This window comes from Oryctolagus cuniculus, chromosome 1 (genome assembly GCF_051225735.1).
Source record: "Oryctolagus cuniculus isolate XC-2025 breed Fujian yellow rabbit chromosome 1, ASM5122573v1, whole genome shotgun sequence".
Lineage (NCBI taxonomy): Eukaryota > Metazoa > Chordata > Mammalia > Lagomorpha > Leporidae > Oryctolagus > Oryctolagus cuniculus.
In genome coordinates, this window is record NC_142867.1 from 68,016,214 (window position 1) to 68,042,762 (window position 26,549).

Consider the following 26,549-nt stretch of genomic DNA (forward strand, 5'->3'; position numbering starts at 1 on the left):
GGCGGGGTGGCCCTGAACATGGCAGATGTGCCAGAGCTGGCTGGGGAGTGACCCTGGGGCCCCTAGTACAGGCCCAGAAGCATTGCCTTTTCTTGCCCTCCAACTGTGCGTGCGCAGGAGCAGGTCCAGGGATCTGTGCGGCCCCAGGCTCCTGAGGTAGGCCCGTCGTGTCCCCTGCACAGTTCAGTGGCCCCAGAGCCCCTCGGCAGGAGATACACCTGTGAAATGTGGGAGCTGCCTGCCTGGGTTCAGGGTGGAGACCCCACCAGTGGCCTGCTGTGGGATTTGGGCCAGTCGCTGTCTCCCTCTGGGGGGCTGCCCGGTGGTGCCTGCTGGTGTTCCGGACCAGGGCCATGGCTTGGGCTGGAAAGAGCAGGCTCTGGTCTGTCCCTCTGCCCTGTCATGGCAGCAGGGCCCTTAAGTGCAGTGCTCAGGGCTGCCCTCCCCGGGAGGAGAGGAGGCTGACAAGGACACCCAGATCCCCCCGGCACACTCCAGCCAGTGCCCCTGGTCCCTCCCTGCCCTGCAAAGGGCGGGCAGCGGGACTTGAGAGCCTCCCAGGCTGCGGTTCGAGCCCCAGCTTCCCCACTTGGTAGCCCTGTTACTGGCTTCAGGTTGCTCAGCCTGCAGACTCAGGATCTGCCTCTTGGGGAGGTACGAGGGCGCGGTAAGATGGTGTCCGTCAGGCGCCTGGTCAGCGTGAGACCTGGCGCCCGGGCTGCCGGGTCAGCACTAGGTCATCCGCCATCATTTGTCAGGGGCTCCCTGCAGGCCGGTGGGAGGGGCAGGGTAGTTTCTCCTTGTCCTTCGAGGCACCCCTTGCCAGCAGGGGGAGCTGTGCCCTCGGCTGGGGCGACACTGGTTGGTGCCCTGTTCTGTCTTTTGCATGGCAGTGTCACCTTGGGGGGCATCCCTGGGGCCTGGCCCCTGCTGGTCCTGTGTGGGTCGGGCAGCTGCAGGCCCGAGGACCTGGGGCCTCAGCAGAGGCCACGGCTGTAGTCTGCAGACGGCCGGGCCTGGGGCGGCCGAGCTGGGGCTCCTCCGCTGGTGTCACCTGGCATTCTTACACTGGGGGGCGCAAGGCCTGGCGCTGCTCTCTGGTGTGAGGCTTCCCCCATCTCCGGCTTCCTTCCAGCCTCCGGCTCCATCCTCTGGGCCCCAGCCGAGAGCTAGGTCGGGGCTCGGTCTGGGCCTGGAGGGGGCCTGTGGGAATTCTGTCGGGCCAGCCCCCACTGCCTGGCCTGCCCTGTAATTACCTGTTTACCTGCCATCTCCCCTCTGAGGTAAGCTCCCCGCAGGCCAGCCAGGCCCAGCTCATGGCTGCCTGCTGAGCCAAGCAGGGCCCTGGCGTGGGGAAGGCTCCGGAGAGTTGTGGGCACGGCCGCCCTCCCTACACGGTCAGTGCCAGCTACCAGGCAGGAGCACCACAGCCCTCCCAGGGCCTGCAGGGGGTGCAGCCCACCCCTTGGAGCGGCCTGGGTGTTAGCAGAGGGAGCCTCAGCTTCTGCGGGCCCTGCCTTGGCCGCAGGCAGTCCCCTGCTGCGCCTCGTAGCCAGGAAGAGGCCGCAGACCCCTAGGGAGCCCGGGGCTGATGCTGTGCGACCTTCAGCGGGGCTGCGGCTCTCTCCGGCTGAAGGTGTCCTGGGCCAGCCCCCAGAGGCTAGGGCAGAGCGGGGTGCTCTTGGTTAATTGCACTCCACCTCCGGGTGCTGCTGCAGTGACAGCCCTGGGGACTGAAGGGAGGCCCTGGGGAGCTCATTAAGGCGCCTCGTGCCCCTGCTGTCCCTGGTGAGACCCTGTTTGTTGTCGCCCCTCCCGTTCCCGGCCTGTTGCCCTGCAGGTGTCTCCCTGGCAGGGCAGGGGTGGGCGGGGATCGCTCAGCCCACCCTGCCACCCTGCTTCCCCACCTGGACACACATGCCTCCGCCTCCCGGAAGTCACTTTAACAAATATATTTATTTATTTGAAGGGCAAAGTGACACAGAGAGAGCCAGATCTGCCATCTACTGGTTTACTCCCCAAATGGCTGCTATAGTCAGGGCTGGGCCAGCCAAAGCCAGGAGCCAGGAATTCATCCAGGTCTCCCACGTGCCTTCCCAGGCCTGTCAGCAGGGAGCTGGATCGGAAGCAGAGCAGCTGGGACTCAAAACCAGTACTGCAGTGTGGACTCAGGCATCATGGGCAGTGGCTAAACTTACTGTGCAACCCCGGCCCATGAAGTCACCTCTTTGCTCCTGGTCCTGGAGGTGGCCCAGGGTCTGGGCACAGAATTCAAAGCAAACCAGACCTGGCTGGGTCCCCTGCCGTGTGATTGGGCAGGTCACTCCTCCTCTTTTTTTTTTTTTTTAAACATTTATTTATTTGAAAGGCAGAGTTACACAGAGGCAGAGGCAGAGGGGGGGGGGGAGCGAGGTGTTGCATCCAATGGTTCACTCCCCAGTTGGCTGCAACAGCCAGAGCAGCACCAATCTGAAGACAAGAGCTTCTTCTGGGTCTCCCACGCGGGTACAGGGGCCCAAGGACTTGGGCCATCTTCTACTGCTTTCCCAGGCCATAGTAGAGAGCTGGATGGGAAGTGGAGCAGCCGGGACTAGAACCGGCGTCCATATGGGATGGCGGCACTGCAGGCAGCAGCTTTACCAGCTACGCCACAGAGCCAGCCCCTGCTCCTCCTCTTGGTCTCTGTTGGAACCTACCTTCCTGCCCACAATGTGGTGGTGGGAAGATCTAAGGAGGCAAGAGGGGCATGGCAGGGCCAGTAGTGGCTCTCTGCACACCTCAAAGCCCTCCCAGCTCCCCCCTTTCTCTGTTCTTTTTTTAAAGACCGATTTATTTCTTTGAAAAGCAGAGTTACATAAAGAGAGACACACAGAGAGAGATCTTCCATTCTCTGGTTCACTCCCAACAATGCCTGGGACTAGGCTGGGCCAGGCCACACTGGGAGCTTTTTCTGGGTCTCCCATGTGGGTGGCAGGCACCCAAGCACTTGGGACATCTTCTGCTGCTTTCCCAGCCTCATTAGCAGAGAGCTGGATCAGAAGTGGAGCAGCCAGGATTCAAACCGGCTCCCATACGGGATGCTGGCCTCCCAGACAGCGGCTTAATCTGTCTTACTTCTGCCGCCTTTCTCTGTTCTGTGGCAGAGGCCTCCCCCTCCTGCGGGCTCCCTGGTAGGGGGTCCTGGACTTGACTGGATGCTCCCTGAGTCAGGGCAGTGGACTTCGGGTGATCAGATTTGGTGAGCCTGAAATCAGGATGTGGCGTTTGCCATCAGGCCTGGCCTGGCTGAAGCAAGACCTGAGGGCCCCTGTGAGCATGCCTGCCCTGGAGCCCGGTGCAGCCCTGGGCACAGGGACAGGCCTCTGGCTGGAAGAAAGTGTGGCCATGACCGGAGCCCAGTCGCACACCTGGTATCAGGGGGAGCCAGTGTTGTGCCTGGCAGTGCTGAGGCGGGACCTGGCAGAGGCGCAGGGAGGCAGGGCTGGGCCATCTCACTTCTGCCTGACAGTGTCTGCCCCTCTGCTGCCCCTGGCCTGGTGTGGGAGCCCACTGTGCTCTGGTCCCATGGCGGTCCATTCTCTGCGTGTGGACCGAGTGCCACTGGGCCCTGAGCACTGGGGTGGGAACTGGGGACAGAGGATCTGACCAAGTCCCCCATGGTGTATGGCAACCTCAGCTTTCCAGTACAGAGGCAGCCAGCCTGAAGGTTCCCTGTGGGTTCTTCTGGTCTTTCTCTCTTCCCTTCAGGGTTACAGAGGTGGCTGTTTGCTGGTCCTGTTTTGTTTCATGCAGTTCTGCAGCCACACACCTAGGTTTGGCGCTCGCATGTCTCCTCTGGATTCAGTCCTGCACCTGCCCAGGTAGCTGATGGCTGAGCAGAGGTGTGGACGGCACTGGGCCCAGCCCGCACCTGCAGCCTCCTGCCTCTCTCCTGGCCTCTTGGCCCCAAGCTGCAGGGCTCGCTCCTCCCCCAGCTCCCCTCCCCTCTTGCCCTGGCTGCTGCTGCCCCTCCCTGCTCTCCTCTCTCTGAGGCCCCGGCCCCAGCCTCCTGCAGGCTGGTTCCCTTTGCTCTGGCTGAGACCGCGCCTGCCCAGCGGTCCCGTCCCGTGCCCCTGGGTCCCCATGGGGAGAAGCCGCATGCCCCTCCCCTACACCCTCAGGATCTGGGAGTCGGGGGTCTCCTTCCTCCCAGGGGCAGCCTCCAGACCCTGACCTCGCTACACAGACTCTGACTCTCTGCAGGTGGTTGGCGCCGCACCCCCAGTCCCCTGCCTGACCCCTGGCACCTGGGCCTGGTACCTGCAGTGTCCCAGCCTTTTCCACCCCAACTAGCGCCAGTTCCCGGGAATGACCCAGCCCTCCCCTGGCCCGCCAGTGCCTGGCCTGGCCCTCGTTCTGTCACTTTCCCCTGCAGCCGCCACAGTCAGTAGCTGTCCTGGCCGCAGCCCAGATCCCAGGCTGCTTTCTCTGAGGGTGTCAAAGGGTCAGTCTCTCCCACCCCACCACCCCGGGGTCTTGCTTCTCCTCACCCATCCCCAGGTCTCATTTTGGCCTTGGCCACTGCCCACCTTCCTCTGTTGGCCGTGGCCTTGGGCCCCGTGGTCCATGACATTAGCAGTTCTGTCAACATGCCTCTCTCAGTCATTCATTTAACCAGGAGTGTTGCTGAGGGTCTCCTGGGCGGCTGCCCCTGTCCCTGGGCGCTGGCCAAGTAAGGAAGGAGAAAGGACTGTCCCTGTCCCCCCAGGACTTCTGGGTGAGTCGGGGGTGTCACAGACTAAGACGAAGCCCACAGCCAGACACAGGGCAAACTTGAACGCAGGGGAGGGTGGGAACAACTCCTCGACGTGACCCTCAGCCCGGCCGGCTGTTACCTGTGTGCTCCTCTAGCCACAGGGTGGTCCCATAGTCGGGTGTCTCCCTCTGTGTGGTCCTCACCTCCCCCGCCACACACACGCCCGTTCCTCCGTGTGCTGGATTGTTTGCTGGATTCTTCCTTGGCCTCCATCCCCTTGGGCAACACGGGCTCGGTCCAGATGGAGCAGGTGGTGGGGTCACAGTCGCAGCAGAGCCCAATCACGGGGCTGGGGCTGGGGCTTGAGGCAGCACCAGCAGGCAGAGGCATCTGGGGCAGGGACTCTGGGAGCCATTGGCCGAGGCCCAGCAGTGTGAGCGCCTCCAGGGAGGCTGTTAGGAATGAGAATTCCCAGGTTCCGTCAGAGACCTGTTCAATAAGAACTCTGGGAGTCTGTGCTTTAGGTCCTGCAGGTGGTCTCATGTCCAGGGGAGCCTGAGAACCGTGCATGGAGAGGCAGTGGTGCATGGTGGAGTCGCAGCTGAGGGCGTCCGGGGAAGGTTCCAGGGTATTTGGGAGTTGACCCACAGGCTCAGTGACTAGGTGTGGGGGAGTGGGGGTTGGGGCGTCAGGCGTGCCTCCCAGGTTTGGCGGGGGTCACCTCAGACCTGAAGTCAGCTGTGCCTTCTCTGGTCTCTGTTCCCCGCTCCTTGGAGGGAGGAGGGCTTCTGCCCCTCCTTGCCCCCCCCCCGCCCCCACCCTGCGTCCTTAAAGAAGTGCGCGCTTCCGCACAAACAAGCCGGCTCCCAGCCCGCCTTGGTAGTCAGGGCCGTTGCCACAGCAGTGACGTCAGTGGCCTGGTCCCCAAGGAGCGTCACCCCCTGCTGCCTGCCTGCCTGCAGTGCCCGCATCTCACTTCTGCCAGCGGTGGTGCGGAGGCAGGCAGGGACTCCCCCTCTGCTCACTCCGCATTTTGAGACCCCGGTGGAAGGGGAGGCGGGGCCCGCTGGGGCGGCCTCTCTTCTCCCGGTGGCCCCTGGGCCCCAGCGCACTCGGCTCCTTGGCGTCGGTGGGAGCAGCAGCTGCAGTGGTGCTCGGGCCATGGCGGAGGAGGCGCCGCAGCGGCCGCAGCTGGACATGCCGCTGGTCCTGGACAAGGACCTGACCAGGCAGATGCGGCTGCGCGTGGAGAGCCTGAAGCAGCGCGGGGAGAAGCGGCAGGACGGTGAGAAGCTGCTGCGGCCGGCCGAGTCCGTGTACCGCCTGGACTTCGTGCAGCAGCAGAAGCTGCAGTTCGAGCGCTGGAACGTGGAGCTGGACAAGCCAGGCAAGGTCACCATCACGGGCACCTCGCAGAACTGGACGCCCGACCTCACCAACCTCATGACGCGCCAGCTGCTGGACCCCGCCGCCATCTTCTGGCGCAAGGAGGACTCGGACGCCATGGACTGGAATGAGGCGGATGCCTTGGAGTTCGGGGAGCGCCTGTCGGACCTGGCCAGGATCCGCAAGGTCATGTACTTCCTCATCACCTTCGGCGAGGGGCTGGAGCCCGCCAACCTCAAGGCCTCGGTGGTCTTTAACCAGCTCTGAGGGCAGCTGCTTGCCGCTGCCCCTCCTCCCGCCCGCCTGCCCCCGCCCCTGCCCGCGTCTCCTTCCTCGCTGCTGTGTCTTAGGGGGCATTCTTCTAGCAGTTCTGCTCGTCCTCAGCTGGGCCGGGGTCCCCTGGGCCCCACGGCCTCCATCCTCTGCTTGCACAGCTCACAGAAGGCTCTGTAGTATAGAAGCTGGACTGTCCGCTGGCGCCGCCGCCGCTGTAGTTGGTTGAGGCGGGGTCATGGCCCCTTCTTCCTGCTGCTCCAGTGTGGGGAAGAGAGAGAGACTGGCAGAGATCTAGAGAGACACCCAAGATCCAGAGAACCCCCCAGCCCAACAGGACAGGGGCAGCGTCCCTAAGGACTCCAGCAAGCAGGTGGTCGCTGCCCCCTGGCACCGTGCCCTTTGCTGAGACCTGCATCCGGCGGCGGACCCAGCCTGAGGACCTGGGAAGGCATTGCTCCTGGCCACAGCCTCACGTGGCCCCACAGTGCCCTAGGGGCCCTCGGCATGTGGGGCAGGATCGCCGGAGGATTGATTGGTCAGGGGAGCGAAGTTGCCCTGGGAAGGGAGGCAGGATGGAGCCGTGGATTCAGGGGGACCCGTGGGAAGCCGTGTGGAGGTCTGCCTGTCTGTGGAAGCACGCACAGACTGGAAGCACGTAGCGTCCGTGTGGGCAGAGTGTGGGAGTCCGGGCCTGCCCTGTAGGTTTGGCCCCAGGTGGCCCTCAGCGGGGCTTCCTGAGCCGGGAGATGGAGCTTCCCACAGAGCAGGATTCAGTACCCAGAAACGGGAAGCTGTGTGGGGCGTCCAAGGTGTGGTGTCCAGGCCGCCCGGCAGCCGGGCTTCTGTCACTCGCTGGTCAGGGCTGGCCAGTGCTCCCTCCTGGCGTCACCTGTGTTGGCATTTCTGGGGCTGCTGTAGTGGTGCTGGGGGCAGGAGGGGGAAGGTCTAGACGGTGGGGCAGTTATGGTGACTGGTGGTCGGCAGCAGCAGTGATGGGGCAGTGGGACCCTGGCTCCTAAGGCCACTGGGTACACCCTGGTCATCATGGGGAAACTGAGGTACGATTACCATCAGGTTCCGTTCTGGCCCTGGGCCTTGTTCCCATTCCCAGAGGGCCTTCCCTGGAGCAAGAGGCCTGTCCTGGGCGCAGCCCTGTGTTCTCTCTCTGGCCAGTGAGAGCCTCCCCTCCTGAGCAGAGCTGTTGGGGGAACTCGGGGCCCGGGAGCAGGAGGCTAGAGCTATCCCCAGCAGCGTCAGAGCGGGGCGAGCAGGAGTGGGTTGTCACCCTCAGGGCCCTGTGGGTGGAGCTTCTGCGCCTGGGGCCTGTTCCAGGATGGGCTTGCCTCCTCTGCCCAGTTACTGGACCTCTCCCTGCAGCCCCGGGGCCTCTTGGGCCAGGCTGCCTGCCCCCTACCCTGCCCCACCGGTTTGAGGGCCTCCGCCGTGCCCGCTGCGTGTCTGCAATAAAGCCTGTGTCCTCGCCTCGGGGGTGTGCAGTCTCTCGCACAGTCCTTTAACAACTGGGCCCCCTGCCCCTCGCAGCCCTAGCACCCACACTGGGCTGCTCCCACACGCCCCAGCCCCCTCCCACTAACTTGCCGGACAGCTGTGGTGCTGCATGGGTGGGGGCAGCCACTCTGAGGCCTCTGCCTCTGCCCCCCACCCTGGGGGGACAGGCTGGCTGTGTCTCCCTCCCCCGCAGGGTGGAGCTGGCAGGGGTACACCGAGCACGGAGTGGGTGGGTGTCCTCAGGCAGCCCCTGCTCCTCCCAGCTTCAGACTTGCCGCATGTTCAGTCTCATTCCAGGACCCGTCCCCTCTAGCCCCCTGGGATCACTGGACCCGTGACTCCTCGAGAGGGCTGTGGCACTGATGTGGCCACACCTGCCCCACTGGGCCCTTCAGGGCTCTGCGACCTCAACACAGTGGTCAGGCTCACTGTGTTTGGAAAGAGACAGCTGGGACGCAGAGGCCCAGGGGCCGGGGCTCTTTCTGAGGCTGGGGATTCTGTCCCCGGATCTCTGGGTGATGAGCCCACCTGGCTACACTGTCCCAAGGAGGAAGGGGGTGGCCCCCAGCCATCCTGGGCTCTGCCAGTGTGGGAATCAGCAGCTGGGAACAGGAATCTCACTTTCAGCACCAGGGACCTACAGAATGTTTAATACCCAAGAGGTGGCCAGCGCTGCTGCTCACTAGGCTAATCCTCCGCCTGTGGCGCTGGCACACCAGGTTCTAGTCCCGGTCGGGGTGCCGGATTCTGTCCTGGTTGCCCCTCTTCCAGGCCAGCTCTCTGCTTTGGCCCGGGAGTGCAGTGGAGGATGGCCCAAGTGCTTGGGCCCCGCACCCCATGGGAGACCAGCAGAAGCACCTGGCTCCTGGCTTCAGATCAGCGTGCTGTGCCGGCCGTGGCAGCCATTGGAGGGTGAACCAACGGCAAAGGAAGACCTTTCTCTCTATCTCTTTCTCACTGTCCACTCTGCCTGTCAAAAAAAAAAAAAAGAGGCGCCATGCCCACCTCGCCCAGCCTAGGCACCGGGGGGCCCCACTGCAGCCCTGGCCGTGTTGTTGTCCTCTTGGTCCCAAACAGAAATCAGCACCCCTCCCTCCCGTGTCTCAGCGTCTCACACACTTCACACAGGCACAGGCTCGCACCCAGGTCCTGAGCGGTTCCAGCCCCTGGCTTGCTGACCTCCCCCCCAGCCCCCTCTGTCACCATGAAGCCGGGCAGGGTCTGCTGCTGCCCCAGGGGCCCTGTGGGCGCTGCTGTGTCGTGGATGGCTACTGAGGGATCATGTCCCTGGGGTGTGAGGGAGGCCCTAAACCCTCTGTAGCCCTCACCCCACTGCCGGGCCAGCCATGGAGAAGCCTCAGCGGCCGCCGAGGGAGCCCACATTGAGATTCTCCTTTCTCTTCTCTGGGAGGGGTCGGCGCCGTCCTGCACCAGGGGTTCTTCCTGTTTGGGAGCTGGGCTAGGCCCTGTGCTGAGCGCTGGGAGGAGACAGACTCGGCCCCGCCTCCACGGACCTCCTTCCAAGGAGTGGGGAGTCGGGGCGGGGTGCCTGCAGGGAGGCCCCAGGAAGGGGACAGGCGCAGAGGGGCCCCTACTGGTGTCTGGCGCTGGTGGTGGATGGATCTCTGCCGGCATGTGGGAGGATGAGTCTGCAAGGGTCCGCAGGGCTCCTGCTGGGGGGCGGGCCTGCTGCGGTCTGCACACACTCGCGGGGCCAGCTGACCGCCAACCCTCTCCACAGCACGGCCTGGTCCACTCACACCTTTCCGTTTCCCCAGTCTGCAGATCCATTTCGTGTGTCAGCGTTTCTGCGTGCACCTCTGAGAGATGAGGACTCGTTTCACGGGCTAACAACCAAGGGCAGGCGTTAGGCCTCAAGGTTAAGTTGCCGGGCATCCCAAATCAGGGTGGGTTCCCTTCCTGGCTCCAACTTCCTGCCAGAGCAGAGCCTGGGAGGCCAGGGTCTGTAACTGGGTTCCTGCCTTGCACGTGAGAGACCAGGGTTGAGTCCCGAACTCCCATCTTTGCCCTGGAGGGAGCCAGTGGATGGGACTGCTCCTTTCTCTCACTCTCATTCTCACTCTTGCTGTTGCTCTCTCTGCCTCTTTGCTTCTCAAATAAAAATTATTTTAAGTAATAATAACCACAATACCAGTGTACCACCGAGGTATTTTTAGAGTAATTCTCTGACATCACCGAATCCGCAGGACACGTTCCGGGTTCCAGTCTGCGCTCTACATAAGTTCGTCGTACAGTTTGTTTATTTGAATGCGATCTAAACAAAAGCCTAGCATTGCAATTGCTTAATTCCCCTTTCACTTTTCTTTTTTGGCATGACTGTTTCATAGATGTCATGTATGAGCGTACTTCAAAAAATTCATGGAAAATGAAATTAAGAGAGAAGTGTATTTAATTTTATTGTTCAAGATTTATTTATTTGGGGCCAGTGCTGTGGTGCAGCTGGTTAAACTGCTGCCTGTAGCACTAGCGTCCCACATGGGTGCTGGTTGGAGCCCTGGCTGCTCCACTTCCAATCCAGCTCCCTACTGACGCGCCTGGGAAAAGCAGTGTGGAAGATGGCCCAAGTGCTTGGAGCCCTGTGGAAGACTGGATGAGGTTCCTGGCTCTTGGCTTTACCCAAGCCCTACCCTGGCTGTTGTGGCCATTTGGGGACTGAACCAGTGGATGGAAGATCTCTCTCTGTCTCTTTCTCTTTTTCTCTCTTTGTAACTCTTTCAAATAAATAAATAAGTCTTAAATTTTTGTTGAGGTGTGGGCATTTAGCGTAGTAATTAAGATGCCACTGGGGTTGCCTGTGTCCCAGATCAGAGTGCCTGCATGCAGGTCCCTGCGCCACTTCTCCAGCTTCCTGCTAACGCAAACCCTGGGAGGCAGCGACTGATGGCTCAAGTAGTAGGATCCCTGCCACCCACATGCATGACCCCACGGAGTTCCTGGCTCATGGCTTTGGCCTGGTCCAGCCTCAGCTGTTGCAGGCATTTAGGGAATGAGCCAGTGGGTGAAAAATCTCTGCTTCTGTCTGTCATTCTGTTTTGGAAGTAAAATAACAATGAATAAGAAATAAAACAGTGTATTTTAAATTCACACTTACAGGGACTTTTCCAAAAGTTCATGGAAATTTGTATTATGAAAAAACTGCATGAATGTCAATAATTTTTTGGACTAAAATAAGCTTTTTTTTTTAAAAAAAGATTTATTTATTTATTTAAAGAATTACAGAGAGAAGTCTTCCATCCACTGGTTCACTCCCCAAATAGCCACAACAGCTGGAACTGGGCCAGACCGAAGCACATGGGTACAGGGGCCTGAGCACTTGGCCATCTTCTACTGATGCCATAGCAGAGAGCTGGACCGGAAGTGGAGCAGCTGGGACTTGAACCAGTGCCCATATGGGATGCTGGCACTGCAGATGGCAGCTTTACCTGCTATGCCACAGCACTGCCCCCTAAGCTTATCTTTTAATTCCATTTTTCATGAACTCTCTGAAGCCCTCGTCTGGGGTCTCCTCCTGATGCTGGAAGCCGCTGGCCGCCGCCGCTGCAGAGGGGTGGCAGGCTCGGCTCCCATGTCTTCCTCCTGCATTGGCTGCAGTTCTCTTCCAGACGGGGCCTGGCCTTGGTTGCACTGGGCTGCCCCCTGCTGCAGTATGTGCAGCACTGGCAGGATCAGTGCCGGGTCCTTACCTTCATTTTCTGGTTTCCAAAAATTGAGTCGGCTCTCCCTTGTCCTCCGGAGGCCTCTGTTGTCCGTGTGTGTGAGCCCAGCGCTGCGCTTCGGGGGGCTTTCATCCCACACAGTCGCTGTCCGTGCCCAGCCCCGTCGCAGGAGACTTTGGTGGCCTCCTGACCCCTGGCACAGCCCCATGTGCTGGGGGCCCGTGTTCAGGGTGCGTGCCTGTGAGCTGCCTGCCTAGACTCCGTCCTCCCAGCTGCACAGTCCCTGCTGGCCGCAAAGGGGCAGAGGGCAGAGGGGCTGACCAACTGACCCAGGGCCCATCACATGCCAAGTCCAAGGGCAGGGATTCCGGAGGGGAAAGGAAGGCCCACGGGAGCTCTGGCTCCGGCTCCCCAGGCCCTGGGGCCTCATCAGCTGTTCGTTGAGGCACAGAAGACTCTGGGACAAGCCCCGAGTTTGGCTAATGATCCCCGTGGGTCCAAGCAGTGCCTCCCAGCAGGCCCCCACACACACCGCGTGGAAGCCGCGGGCCAGGCCTGTGTTCTTGGTGTAGGACTCCCTGTTGCACTGTGCCTCGGGGTAACTCCTTGCTTCTCTCTGAACAGCTATCTGTCCTGAGAGCTCAGTGGGGAGAGGGTGGGGCTGGCCTGGGAGTGTCTCTCAGAAAGGACATAGAGGGGACTGAGGGAGGTGAGGAGGTGGGGAGGGAGCAGGCCTGGGCCCCCGCCAGGCTCGGAAGCCCCGGGTTTGAGTCCTGCCTCCCTCACCTGCACTGGGGACAGCTGTCTGCGGGCGACTTCCTGTGGCGTTGCCCTGGGACTTGCACTGAGGGGTGAGGTGAGCAGCCTGGCCCCGCGCCTGACTCCCTGGGACTTGCACTGAGGGGTGAGGTGAGCAGCCTGGCCCCGCGCCTGACTCCCTGGGACTTGCACTGAGGGGTGAGGTGAGCAGCCTGGCCCCGCGCCTGACTCCCTGGGACTTGCACTGAGGGGTGATGGTGAGCAGCCTGGCCCCACGCCTGACTCCCTGAGACTTACGCTGAGGGGTGATGGTGAGCAGCCTGGCCCCACGCCCAGCACCCAGAAGGCTCTGCTGGTGGCAGAGCCACCTCTTGCTGCACTGGACATCTTCATTTCCTGGGTCTCAAATGCCCCGCCAGGGAGCACCTCCCTTTGCCAGCCTGCTTATGGGGAGAGGCAGGGCAGGGTGGGGGTGGGGGCGGGGGGGCAACTTGGCCAAAGGCAAGGTGTCGTGGGTGTCCTGGGGCAGCTTCTGGCCCCCGGGCCACTCACCTGACTGGCAGTGTAAGGGGTTTTCACTCCCCCATGTACCCGCATGCCCACAGCGTCCCTGTGTGTCCTCATCTACCGGGGGCTGCCCTCTGCCAGCTCTCAGGGCCACGGTGGGGGGTGGTGGTGGTGGTGGTGGTCTGTCGCTCCTTTCCCCTCACAGCCCTGTGTGTGCCTGTGCAGGTCTCAGTGCTTGGCCCCAGTGCCTGCCTGTCCTGCCAGACCGGAGCCTCGTGCAGCCAGGGAGAGTCTGGTTCCTCCATTCTTCCGTGCCCATTGCGCACAGCTCCTCCTGGCCTGCCTGTGAGTCCTGGACAAGCCAGAGAGCATGTGAACGTGGGGGTCTCCAGCTGTGGGACCCTGCACACATTCTCTTCCCTCTCTGAGCTGGCTCAGAACATCATAGAGATGTGTGTGGAGTAGTCACTCAGCCAGTGTGCTCACTGAGCCCACTCTATGGACCAGGGGCCAGGTGTGTAGCAGTGGCCACTGTGGCCCTGGCCTCAGAGAACTGGTGTCACAGTGAGAGGCTCAGACTTGAGCACAGTGTCCCACAGTTATTTAATTATAACTAATAAAAATAAGTATCTCAGATATGAAGTACCTGGGGCCGTGGGATGGATGGATAGGGATCCTAGCTTAGTCTGAAGAGTCAGGGAGGGCTTCCTGGAGGAGGAGGTTGGACACGAGAGGGCAAATGGGTGTGAGGAGGAAGAGCAGGTGTGGAGCCAGGGTGGGGGCTGCTGCGGGGTGGGTGCAGTGTGGCTGGGGAGGTGGGCAGAGCATGGGGTGGGATGGGGCTGAGCACAGCCGGGGTGGGAGACAAAGCACAGCGGGGGTGGGTCTTACTTTCAGGAGAATTGACAGCATCAGAGGGGTCATCGCTGTGTGGGGCGAGGGCAGGTGTAGCTGCAAGGGCTGTCACGGGGTCCCTGGCCCAGGGGATGTGTCTGAGCCAGGGTGATGCCAGTGAGGGCAGGAGCCAGATCCCTGAGCCGTGCTGGGGTTGGCATGGGCCTGACTGGGTGGAGGAAGGGGGAGAGAAGGCCGGCGTGGCTGCCAGCTTCCAACTTGGGCCGGCCTGGGTGGCTGCAGGTGAGTGGGGACAGGGTACAGGGAGAGGCCTGGGGGGAGAGGGGAGGCCAGAGGGGATTAATGGGAGGAGCCTAAGGGAGCCCCACCCCCCTGCGGGCCCCCAGGTGGGAAGGGTTTAGCCGGCTGAGGCCCACACTGGTTGACGACAGTGAACTTGCACCCCCTGCACCTCCCCCATCCTGGTCGCTCTGTCTCCATGCAGGTCATCCCAGACTGGAAGGAGCAGGAATGGGACCCCGAGAAGCCAGACGCCTATGCGGGCATCTTCCACTTCCACTTCTGGCGCTTTGGCGAGTGGGTGGATGTGGTCATCGATGACCGGCTGCCCACTGTCAACAATCAACTCATCTACTGCCACTCCAACTCCCGCCGCGAGTTCTGGTGCGCGCTGGTGGAGAAGGCCTATGCCAAGTAGGTGCCCGCCGCCACTGCAGGGGGCTCCGGCAGGCGTGGTGGGGAGCAGGGCCAGCTCCTCCTGTCCTGCTGCGGTGGAGGCTTGGCCCTGGTGCGGTGGGGAAGGGTCCCTCGTCTTACAGAGGAGGCGCTGAGGCCTGGCATGTTCTCTGCAGGTAGCCAGGGCAGTGCCCACACTCGCACTCCGATCCTGGCAAAGGCCCCGGACTGCTGGGCCCTCCCTGAGGCAGGGCTGCGTGTGGAGGGTGGGCCAGTGCCTGCCTTCCCCGCCCTCTGCCCTGTACCCGGCCTCTCGGTCCTGTCTGCCCACCCAGCCCTCCTCCTGCCGAGTGTCAGCCCTGGGTCCCTGCCTCCAGCGCAGAGCCTGGCACAGGATGGGCCCAAGGGGAGGTGCCGAGCAGCCAAGGAGGGAAAGGGTGGAGGTCGGGGCACGGAGGCTCCGGGATAGCTCCACCCGCCCTGCTGGCTCTCCTCCCGGGCCCTTGGTCAGTCTCCTTGGAAAATGTGGGGAGTTGGGGTGGGGGGTGAGAGAGTGAGAGTGAGAGAGAAAGGAAAAACAAATATTCCCAACATCAGAAACAGGAAAACAGCATTGGCAGGGTCTGTGCTTACTCCTCAGACAGCAAAGCCTGCCCCCTGGCGGCCACTGAGCCTGCGCCGCCCAGGAGCTCTGACCGTGGCCTTGCTTTGTGTACACAGGCCACGTATTTCTTGTGTCGGCCGTGCGTTGAGTCTACAGTTGGGTGGCATTCGAGTCACGATGCTGTGTGACATCACCACCCTCGATGCCTGAACCCTTTTCAGCATCCCCAGCAGTGCCTGCCCTGCACCCTGGGCCTGGGGAAGCACCCTGGGCTCTGGGAGTTTGCCCGCGCCTTAGCGTACGTCTGCTTCTGCCCCGAAGTGAGCTGTCTCTATGGTGTCCGTTCATGCCGCTGTGTGTGGGGAACACGTGGTTACCCACCCGGCCGTGGGTGGGCACGGGTCGTCAGAGCTTGGCTACGTACAGGAGTCTGCACACATCATTCCGTTCTTTTGAGTAGTGCCTAGGAGTGAAGCTAGGGTCAGTTCTGTTCAACTTTTAATGCTTTTTAAAGATTGATCTTTTTGAAAGGAAGAGTTGCAGGCAGAGAGGGAAAGAGAGAGAGAGAGAGAGAGAGATCTTCCATCCTCTGGTTCACAATGGCCAGGGCTGGGCCAGACCAAAGCCAGGAGCCTGGAGCCCCATCTGGATCTCCTATGGATCAGCACTTGATGCTCCAGGAGGTGTCAGCAGGGAGCCGGGGCAGGGTCTCGAACCCTGGCACTCCGAGACGGGATGTGAGCCTGCCAAGCAGGTCACCAAACCCCACTACACCAAACCCCCTCCTGTTTATCTTGAGAAACTGCCAATTTTCCACACTGGCTGGACCATTCTGTGCTTACTTGTTTTGCTACATTAATTTAATTTTTAAAGTGGTTATTTCTTTTCATTAGAGAGAACTCTTCCATCCTCTAGTTCACTCCTCAAATGCTCGTGACAGCCAGGGCTGGGCCAAGCCAAAACCAGGAGCCCAGAGTCCATCCGGGCCTCCCCCATGTGTGGCAGGGACGCAGCTGCAGGAGCTACCACCTGCTGCCTGCCAGGGTGCACATTAACAGGAAGAAGCCCTGAAGGTGAAGGAGCCAGGACTTGAACCAGGAACTCCCGTGCGGGATGCAGGCATCCCAAGCAGTGTCTTAACTGCTGTGCCAAGTGCCAGCCCCATTTATTTATTTTTGCTGTTGTTAAAGAGTTTAATTATTTATTTGAGAGGCAGAGTTACACACAGAGAGAGGGGGAGAGAGAGAGAAAGGTCTTCCATCTGCTAGTTCACTCCCTAAATGGCTGCAACAGCCAGAGCTGGGCCAATCCAAAGCCAGGAGCCAGGGCCTCTTCCCAGTCTCATGTGGGTGCAGGGGCCCAAGGACTTGGGCCACCTTCCACTGCTTTCTCAGGCCATACCAGAGAGCTGGATCAGAAGTAGAGCAGTCGGGACTTGAACCAGCGCCCATATGGGGTGCTGACGCTATAGGCAGCTTAACCAACTATGCCACAGCACCTGCCCCTTAAGTGGCTTTTAGTTTACATGGTCAGCGGATTTGGAACGCAACAGTGTTGCTTTGTTCAGTGTAACAAGAATCTCCAGCTGGTTCCCTGTGGCAGGAATTCCTTCCATGGTGTGGCTGCAGCATTAGCTTTCAAAGGAGTTTCCTGTCTGATTAGGTTGTCTCGGATTTTCTGGCCTAGCCAGAAGTAGCACGGCAAAAGATCTCTGAGCTTCTGACTCTTCGGAAAAGAGTGGCTACATTTTTGCACAGCTGATTTTTAAAGACGAGCTGCTGAGGCTTAGAGGGGCTTGAGCCACTGAATGCCGTGGCTGGGTGGTGTTGGCTTGGGAGTGGCCTGGGCTCCGCTGTGGCCTGCTGTGCGGCCATTGCAGTTTGCGTGACCTCTCTGGGCTTCAGAGCTCTGGCTGGGAGCTTGATCGGGGCATTCTCTCCACGTTGCCTCCCAGGCTGGCAGGCTGCTACCAGGCGCTGGATGGGGGCAACACGGCGGACGCACTGGTGGACTTCACCGGTGGCGTTTCGGAGCCCATTGACCTGATGGAGGGGGACTTCGCCAACGACGAGGCCAAGAGGAACCAACTCTTCGAGCGCATGTTAAAGGTGCACACCCGGGGAGGCCTCATCAGCGCCTCCATCAAGGTGAGGATGCCAGGTGGGCCTCCCCTCCTCCTGCCCCACCTGGGACGCAAGCTGCCAGGTCCCAGGCTGGTTCATACTGCTGACGCTCAGCCTCGCACGCTGTCGCCACACCCCGCTTCTGAGTGTCGTGGCGTCTGAGGCTCCCTTGCTCACCGGGGAGGCTCCAGAAGCTCAGGGCAGGTGGGAGGGGAGGGAGCCCCACAGAGAGCCGGCCCGGGGCCAGGTGCTCCGAGAAGGTCATCTGATCTCACCTGCGGCTCATGATTGGCTGCGTAAGTGGGGGCTCAGAGATGGCAGGATTTGAATCCAGGTTTACCTGACCTTGAGGTTGCTGATAAACAGGCTGCAGAGAAGTAACAAGCCCTGGTGGGCGGCATCCACTGATGTCTGGTGTGAAGACTCACCGGGGTTGGTTTCCAGCTGCAGGTGTTTTCAAAAACCCACTCTCAAAAGTCCTGAATGTTTAACAATCAGCTAGCCAGTGCGAGTCAGCTCCTGCATGCCTTGGAGCTGACCCCATTGCTGTCCCTGTGAGGGTCTGTGCAGACCTGCGGACACAGTACCGCCCCATCACAGCCTCCAAGGTCGTGTGGGGGCTGCAGTTCCTGCTCCATCCTGTAGGGGGTGCTGCAGTCTCCTGGCTCTAGCTCCAGCCCCGGAGTCCCACCTGCCTTTTGCCTCTCTTGAGTGGCTGTGTCCTCCTGCAGGCGGTGACAGCTGCAGACATGGAGGCCCGCCTGGCGTGTGGCCTGGTGAAGGGCCACGCATACGCTGTCACCGATGTGCGCAAGGTGCGCCTGGGCCATGGCCTGCTGGCCTTCTTCAAGTCAGAGAAGCTGGACATGATCCGCCTGCGCAACCCCTGGGGCGAGCGGGAGTGGAACGGGCCCTGGAGCGACACGTGAGGCCTGGGCATAGGGCAGGAGGGCTGGGCCTCCCGGGGGCTGGGGCGGGTGATGCTGGGAAGGCAGAAGAAGGGAGGATTCCTTGGGATGGTGCGGGGTGATGGATTCGGCATGGGCAAAGGCCTGGCGGGTGAGCTGCCCGGCAGGGACTCTGGGACCAGGCTGGTAGGTGGCCGGGGGATGCCCCCAGCAGGGAGGGAGAGGGGATGACAGTGTGGCCTATGGGCCCTAGTGAAGGAGCCACCCTCGCCCAGGGCCATGCCCTGAGCCCCGCCTGCCGCTGTTCTCTGGGTCTCCTGGGGCTAGCATAGGGACAGTGGGAGGGGGCGGCAGGGCCTCTCAGGGGCCCCAGCCATGCACTCCAACGGAGGTCTGGCACCGAACTGTACCCCCTTGCACTGGCTGGGTGGTTCCAGTGGGACCCCACCTCTCCCCTCCCTCCCTCATATCCTAGCTCCGAGGAGTGGCAGAAAGTGAGCAAGAGCGAGCGGGAGAAGATGGGCGTGACCGTGCAGGATGACGGCGAGTTCTGGTCAGTGTGCTGGCCTGGCCGGGGGTGGGGGTGGGGGCGGGGGTGGGGACAGTCAGCGGGCAGCGCCTCGCCCTGTCGCAGCGCAGGAGCCGCGCCCTCTCTCTGAGCCTCTCCGCCTCCCCTGTAACCTGAGCTGGGCAGGAAGGGGCCCCTGCGTCCCCACAGCCCACTCTGGCACCTGCCACGCCCAGGATGACCTTCGAGGACGTGTGCCGGTACTTCACCGACATCATCAAGTGCCGCGTGCTCAACACCTCCTACCTGAGCATCCACAAGACGTGGGAGGAGGCCCGGCTGCGGGGCGCCTGGACCCGGCACGAGGACCCAAGGCAGAACCGCAGCGGCGGCTGCATCAACCACAAGGACACCTTCTTCCAGAACCCGCAGGTGGGCCCCCCGGCGGACCCCCGCCCTGCCAGGGACTCCTCGTGCCCTTGGGTGCCCGTCTGTCCAGGGGGGGTTAGATGGGCTTGCTGGTCCCGTCTCGGGGGGAGGGGGCGGGTCCTACAGCCCCAGCCTCTCACTCTGACCTGCGAGGGTAAAAATGACAAAACTGCAGCTCGGAGGGACTGGTAGTGACCGTCGTGCCCAGAGTCTTGGGGACATTTAGGGACCAAGCCAGGGACTCAGACCTCTCACTCCCACTGCAAGCTCCTGGTGAATCTGGCCAGGCGGGGCTCTCGGCATGACCTGCGGCAGCTACTCGAACCTCACGCTCCATGGCGAGCCTTTGTTGGGCCCCGGCCAGGCGCCAGCATCTTCCTCCCGGCCTTGCTGCGCTGCCCGTGGTCAGCGCCGCCAGGCCTGTGTCGCGGGGGAGGGGCCGAGGCGTAGAGGGGTCACGTGACTGCGCCACGCATGCGCTCCACGTGGCTGAGTCCTGGCTGCCGGAGGGGGCTGGCGAGCCCGCCTCGGCGTGGTCCCACAGCAGTGTCTGTGTCTGTTTCCGCGGCCACACCTGCAGTACCTCTTTGATGTCAAGAAACCAGAAGATGAAGTGCTGATCTGCATCCAGCAGCGGCCCAAGCGGTCCACCCGCCGGGAGGGCAAGGGCGAGAACCTGGCCATCGGCTTCGACATCTACAAGGTGAGGCCCGCCGGAGCCGGGACCGAGCGCTCTCGGACACCTGGCCGCCGTGGGGATGGCATGGCGTGGGCCCGGCTTCCGAGGGGAGTGCTCAGCCTAATTTCTTCCTTGCTGAGACCCACAGCCTCGGGCTGTTTGGTGGAAGAACAAGGGGAGGGTTGGTGGTGGTTTGGGCTCGCTGTGGGCGGTCCTGGGGGCAGCTGGGCCCCCGGCTGCTCTGCCCTCCACAGCTGCCGGATCTCCGTGTCAGGGCTTTGCTGGGCAGGCCGGGCAGCCTCACCCCCGCCTCTCCCCCTGGTCTGGAAACTGAGCCCTTCCCCAGGGGGTGATGCCCCGTGAGTGGTGCCAGTGGGCACGGTGAGGCCCCCCGGGCTTGTCAGACCCCGGGCACCTGAGGAAAGCACGGGGGTAGGCCAGCACTTGGTCCACCCTGGGGCCCTGGGCGTCAGCCTTGGCAATGTGTTCCCATCACCAAGCTGGTGCGTTCATTGTGTGCTGACGTGCTGGGACACTGTTGCGACATTGCGGTGTCTGACCCTACTGACTTGATGACAGCAGGTCACGGCACCTGTCTGGAGGATTGTCTGGTACACCCTGGCAGCTGGCAGGTCCCTTCAGCACGCGGCTGTGACCCTGGACGGTTTTTATGGAGCTCAAACTCCAGACTGCGCAATTGCCCTTTGAAAGAATCTGATGTAGTTTCTTCGGCTGTGGCCACAGGGTTGCGGAACCATCACCACGGTGCATTTTAGATGTCTCCACACCCCCTAGCCCTGCACCACACACAATCTCTTTCTTCCAATCATCAGCGCCCAGCCCCCTGCCCCCTTGGCCCTAGGCAACTGCCAGTCTCCTACCCCCATAGCTGTGTCTGCTCTGGACATTTCATCTAAATGGGTTCCGGGTCCCCTCCCCCGGTGTCGAGGGGCCATGGGTGGCCCAGGGCCGGGTGGGGCGGAGTGGCCCCGCCTCTGGTGGTGGAGGCGTAGCCCAGCCTCTGGCCTGCCCGCAGGTGGAGGAGAACCGCCAGTACCGCATGCACAGCCTGCAGCACAAGGCGGCCAGCTCCATCTACATCAACTCGCGCAGTGTCTTCCTGCGCACCGAGCAGCCCGAAGGCCGCTACGTCATCATCCCCACCACCTTCGAGCCAGGCCACACCGGCGAGTTCCTGCTCCGAGTCTTCACTGATGTACCCGCCAACTGCAGGTGCACGGGGGCTGGCTCAGGCCCAGGGGTGCATACTGGGCTGACTGGGGTCTGCAGCCCAAGGTGCTTGCTTCTGCGTAAGGCGTGGTGCCCAGGCATCCAGCTGCCCAGTCCTGCCACCAGGGCTGTCTCGTCCTCTCACTTGCCAGGCTCCCGTGCCAGCTTCCCCCCTGCAGTGTGCTTCCTGGCTTACAGAGGCTTTCGCTCATCTCCTTGGAGCTCCCTGCGCCCCTGAGCAGGAGGCCTGACAGAGGAACATAGGTTAGAGGGGTGTCCAAGGCCAAGTGAGTGGGGGAGTCGGGCAAAGCCTCCCAGCCTGTCTGATCCCAGGGTCCTGGGGTCTTGTCACCATAATCCCTTGCCCTCTGGGGGCTGCCTCTGGGCCCAGTGAACTTTGAAAACCAACCACATCCCTGTGAAGTGCAGCCCTGTTGGTCCCACACTGCCCTGCCCATCTCGGGGTGCAGCCCAGACTCCGTGTCCCCATGTCCCAGCCTTGGGAGGCTGTTTGTGGTGCGACCGATGGCCCTGAGTCTGCCAGCCCAGGCTCTGCCACTTTGTGCTGTGTGGGCAAGGCCCCCCCCCCCCCCCGTGGGCCAAGTCATCCTGATCTGTAGAATGGGCATAAGCACGTTCCCCTGGCTCCCGGGGTCTTTGAGGATTAGCAATAATACGAGCAACAGCCCAGCGAGGGCCTGGCACACAGTAGGTGCTCTGTTCATGGCTTTTCCCTTGGGGGGCGCTGCAGCCCCCTGGGATGGGGGAGGGAAGGGGAAGCCCGGGTGGTCCAGGATGCCCGGGGCTTTTGCCCAGGACTCAAATGAAACAACAGAGCACTGCTTCCCTCTCCGTCCACTTTATTTTTTTGAAGGGAGGAGACTAGTGGATTGCTTTCTTTATTTTTGTTTCTTTGAAAGGCAGAGAGAGCGAGCCAGACCTCCCCCATCTGCTGGTTCACTCCCCAAATGCCTGCAACAGCTGGGCTGGACCAGGCCAGAGCCAGGAACCAGGAGCCTCATCAGGATCTCTGACATGGGTGGCAGGGGCCCAAGTAGTTGGGCCGTCACCTGGTGCCTCCTAGGGTGCTCGTTAGCAGGAGGCTGGAAGGGAGGGTGGGGCCAGGACGCGAACCCGCGGGCTCTGACATGGGTTGTGGGTGTTCAGGCTGTGTCTTAACCACTGCACCAAATGCCCACCCCGCCCTCCCTCTTCTCCTCCTGTCTTCCTGGAGCCACCCCTCATTCCGCCTCTTTCCCCTGCCCCATATTAGGGAGCTGCGCCTGGACGAGCCCCCCCACACCTGCTGGAGCTCCCTTTGTGGCTACCCTCAGCAGGTGACCCAGGTGCATGTCCTGGGGGCTGCAGGCCTCAAGGACTCCCCGACAGGTGAGCTCCCTCGGGGCAATCCCACCCCACCCACCCAACCCCCCACCCCCGGCCCTCCTGCTGATTGCCCCCAGCCTTCTGCTCACCTGTGCAGACCCCAGCCCCCAGAGCGGTCCTGCTGTCACTCAGCAAAGCAGCAAACCTTCCCTGATGCCTACTGTGGGCCCAGCCATGCCTGGGTGATGCCTGGCACACAGGGAGGAAGAGGTATACCTTGTGCTGTCAGGAGTTTCCAGTGTGCTGGGGCAGTGAGGCACAGGAACAGCAGCTGGGGAAAGGCTCGGCGAAGGCTCCCTGGAGGAGGTGGCCATTTCCTGGGCCAAGGAGGTCTTAGGGTATAAAGCCTGGGAAAAGGGGTAGGAGAGAAGGGTGCTCTGGGCAGAGGAAGCCACATGGGTGAAGGCCTGGAGGCCGGTCTGCCTGTCTGGGAGCTGAGCAACTCTGAGATGAACCATGCTCCAGTCTGCCTTCATAGACCCCGCCGCAGCCCCCGGCCTCAGTCCCTGTCCCACGCCTTCTCTCCAGGGGCCAACTCCTACGTGATCATCAAGTGCGAGGGGGAAGCAGTGCGCTCGGCCGTGCAGAGGGGCACCTCAGCTCCCGAGTACAACGTCAAGGGCGTCTTCTACCGCAAGAAGCCAGGCCAGCCCGTCACTGTCCAGGTGAGCCTGCCCCACACAGGGCCCCTGGGCCCGCCTGCTGCGAGCTCGCTCAGAGCACGGGGCCCCACGGGGAAAGCGCCCTTGACTGTGTCCTAGGTCGGGTTCTGGTTCTGAGTGTGTCCCTGACCCTCAGTGTGGCCTTGGTGCCACCCCTGGCACACCTGGGCCCTCTAGGCAGACCCAGTAGGTCAACTGGTGTGACTGTGGCCCAGCAGGCTCGGCCTCCTAGCTGTGTGCGGAGAGCGTCTCCGTGGCCCGCACCCCACGCCTCGGAGCTGCCGCTCCAGTCCCCTCCAGGCAGAGGTTGGGACAGTGTGGGTCAGGGTGGCTGACTTAAGGGTCTTGAGCAGTGACCTTGGACGTGCGCTTCCTTCTGCTCTCAGCGAAGGTGGCCAGGGTACGAGGATTCTGGGCTCATTAGCAGTACGCCATCTGTCCCCCGGGCCCAGGGCGGTGTCTCTGTGGGAGAGAAACCTGCTGTAAACAAACACCTGGGACCCTGGGGAGCCACTGTGGATTTTCCACGTTTTCTTAACCCTGGGCCCCACTGGGTCAAACCACAGACCCATAGGTATCAGGGCTGCAAGGCCCCTAGGGGCAGTTGATCCAACCGTCACATTAAAGATGGGGAAGGGGCCGGTGTTGGGGCGCGGTGGGTTAAGCCACCGCTTGTGTTGCCACCTCCCATATCAGAGCACGGATTGAGTCCTGGCTACTCTGCTCCCCGCTAATGCAGCTGGGGAGGCAACAGATGATGGCTCAAGTACTTGGGCCCCTGCCACCCACTGGGAGACCCAAATGGAGTTCCTGGCTCCTGGCTTCAGCCTGGCCCAGCATTTAAGAGAGTTGTGGGCATTTTGGGAGTGAACCAGCAGATGGAAGGTCTCTCGCTCTCCTTCTCTCTCACTCTCCCTTTTGAATAAATACAAATATACATTTTTTTAAAAAAATAATGAAGATGGGGAAACCACAGGGTGGGCCTTGTGGTTCAGTGGGCTAAGCCGCTGCCTGGGATGGCTGCAGACACGGGACTGGAAGCAGAGCAGCCAGGACTCACACCACTGCTGCATAGTGAGACTATGGGTTGCTGGCGTCACAGGCCGTGGCTCTATCCCTTACGCCCCAACACCGGCCCCTGGGAGGAACCCTGGATGTGTGGGGAGCCTGACGCCTTGCCCAGGGTTCATGGCGAGGCAGGTGGTGCAGGGATCTTAGCCCGCAGCTGGGCTTTGCCCTGCAGCAAGTGGGCTCAAGGCCTCGCTGCTCCTGCCATTACCCGCCCCCGTATACCCGCGTCCCTAGTCTTGGGGAAGGCCCTGCCAGTCTCCCATCTCCTCGCAGATCTGGAACCACCGAGTGCTGAAGGATGAGTTCCTGGGCCAGGTGCAGCTGAAGGCCGACCCCAACGACCTGCAGGCCCTGCACACCCTCCACCTGCGGGACCGCAGCAGCCGGCAGCCCAGCGACCTGCCGGGCACCGTGGCCGTGCGTGTCCTCAGCAGTGCCTCCCTCACGGCTGTCTGATGCCTGCCCACCTGCCCGGCCCCAGCAGCTCTCACCACCACCTGCATGTCCCTGCCAGGCCTGAGACCACCTGGGAGCCAGACACTGGGGTCCTTTGCCCACTGTTGCACTGGCCTGCTGTGTGCCCTTGGGACGTCTCTGCCTGTCTCTGAGCCTCATGTCCCAAGGGCCCCAAAGCACTCCCTTCTCACGTGGGAGTCTTCTTGCCCGAGATTTAAATCAGCCCTTCCCAGCCCACCTGGCGCCACTGCTACGGGACAGCGCTTACTGTTGAAGACATTTTCCCAGGGCCTGCAGTCCACCGAGGAGCGCCAAGATGTCACTTGTTTACACACAGACTGCCACATTCCCAAGCCCGTCCTTGCCTTGCTGGGCCTGGGCCTGGGCCTACCCTGTCTCCCTCACCCCCTTCTCTCTCGGCTCCTGCTGGGCTCCTGCTCAGGCTGGACTCTGGGAGATGTGCAGGTGGCCTTGGCTGATTCTCTGACCTTGGCCCCTTGGCCATCATCCACTTGTTCACTCAAACAGAGATTTGCCAAATGAAGGCAGCCTGGGGTGGGTAGCTGTCACCTGGCCAGGGAGCCCTCCGCCAACATTCCCCCAGAACACAGCCGAGAAGGGCATGGTGCCCTTCCTGCTGCCCGGGCCAAAGCGTTTCAGTCCTCAAGCTTCCTGTTGTTCCCTGGGGGAGGAAGTCTTCCTTTCACCCAGGGCTTCTCAGAGCAAGCTGCGAGCCAGCAGCCCTCTGCTCTTCTCCTGGCGCGATTTTGGCTGCACGTGGGGAGGCCTGGAGAAGTGGGCCCTTTCCAGAGGGGCCGTGGCCCTGGCGAGGGGGCGAGGTTTGCAGCAGGCGCTCTGGTAGCCGGCACCCACCGTGTTCTAGAAGCCTCTGGCTGAGCTTTGGTGCCGGGACGCCCTCACTGCCTCTGCGGGGCCCTGCTTGGGCCTCCAGGCCAGGGGTAGCCACAGAACGAGTGTGGCCGCTTCAAGAACAGGAATTCCTCTGGGGCACCTGAGTCTCCGGCTCCAGATTCCACGGCGTGTTCGCTCTGCCTCCTCACCCACAGCCGCCTGGACCCTGGCTCCCTCGGCCACAGCAGAGGCCAGGGACAGAAACAGGAGGAGGACGAGAGGATCCCTTCCCAGAGCCGCGACCCCCACCCCCCGCCCCGAGGACTGGGCCTGGGGCCAGGACTGTGCGCGTGACCAGGAGCGAATCACTGAAAGCTCCTGTGCCTGCGCCCCGACGCCTGCGCTGTCAGCCCTGCTGTCACCGAGTGCCGGACAAGGGCAGTGTGGCGCCCTCCATGCTCCCTGCACACCCAATGTCTGAAATTAGGCGGGGCTGGTAGACGCTGCTCGGCCAGCCTGGGCCTGAGCAGCCAACACGTGCTGCCTTGCTCAGCCACGCCCCCTGGTACGTGGAGGCAGTGGGGGATGCCAGGACCAAGTAGCAGCAGATGGGCTTCAACCGGGGGCTGGCCGCTGCCTCCCACCCCAGTGGAACGGAACTGGTACCACAGCCCTGCTCTCACTTCCGGCCCCTCGAGCTGGGCCAGGCTGGCTCCTGGCTGTGCAGGGATCTGGGGACCCGGAAGGTGAGGGTCGAGAGTGGATGGGGAGAGCATTGCTTCATGCACTCGGGGTCCCCACGTGCAAATGGGTGTCGCCTGCAGCCTCCGCTGCACAGGCCCAGGCTTCACCCCTGAAGGCCCACACGGGATGGGGGAGAGGGAGCCTCATCTAATCTCACAATAAATGTTACCACAGTTTCAGAAAGGCCTTCTCGTGTCCGCCTGCCTCTCTGGGGGGAGGGGCAGTGGAAGACCATCTCCCCGGCCCGAGGATCTGGCCTCTGGTCAGAAGGACTTGGCAGTCGCAACCAAGGCTGGCCCCGGCTGCCGTGCCATGAGTCTGAACTGAGATCCCTGGGGTCGCTCTGTTGGACCTGCCGCTGACCATCACATCTGCACCGGGTGGGCCCTGTGCCGAGCCCTGCCCAATGGGCAAGCTGGTCCCCCCTGCCCCCGAGCAGCCTCCCAGCTGGTGGGGTTGGCCAGTTACAGCTGCTGGTCAGGACAAATGTGGGGCCCCTCCAGGGCTCGTTAACCTGG

At 62.1% G+C, this 26,549-nt stretch overlaps 2 protein-coding genes across 5 annotated transcripts in view; both read left to right on the forward strand.

Annotated features, from left to right (window-relative positions):
* Positions 1 to 26,217, forward strand: part of CAPN5 (calpain 5) — a 49,271-nt gene extending 23,054 nt beyond the window's left edge. For 3 of the 4 annotated variants that reach the window (XM_008263663.5, XM_008263675.5, XM_089311628.1), the window contains exons 4-13: positions 14,189 to 14,397; positions 16,938 to 17,130; positions 17,838 to 18,031; positions 18,490 to 18,567; positions 18,759 to 18,954; positions 19,532 to 19,654; positions 20,667 to 20,863; positions 22,134 to 22,249; positions 22,775 to 22,911; positions 24,253 to 26,217. In XM_008263663.5, the coding sequence (XP_008261885.2) occupies positions 14,189 to 14,397; positions 16,938 to 17,130; positions 17,838 to 18,031; positions 18,490 to 18,567; positions 18,759 to 18,954; positions 19,532 to 19,654; positions 20,667 to 20,863; positions 22,134 to 22,249; positions 22,775 to 22,911; positions 24,253 to 24,435 (1,626 nt within the window). In that variant the 3' untranslated portion in view covers positions 24,436 to 26,217. The remainder of the gene's footprint in view (positions 1 to 14,188; positions 14,398 to 16,937; positions 17,131 to 17,837; positions 18,032 to 18,489; positions 18,568 to 18,758; positions 18,955 to 19,531; positions 19,655 to 20,666; positions 20,864 to 22,133; positions 22,250 to 22,774; positions 22,912 to 24,252) is intronic. The other variant, XM_089311633.1, reaches the window with a different exon arrangement.
* On the forward strand, positions 13 to 10,298 carry OMP (olfactory marker protein). Its single transcript, XM_008263655.5, has one exon. It carries the CDS (start codon positions 5,897 to 5,899, stop codon positions 6,386 to 6,388), a length of 492 nt encoding a protein of 163 aa, XP_008261877.1. The 5' UTR covers positions 13 to 5,896; the 3' UTR covers positions 6,389 to 10,298.
* Positions 26,218 to 26,549: the final 332 nt, after the last annotated feature.

Coding starts and splice junctions, on each gene's coding strand:
- OMP (XM_008263655.5), top strand. CDS start 5,897: ATGGCGGAGGAGGCGCCGCAGCGGCCGCAGCTGGACATGCCGCTGGTC.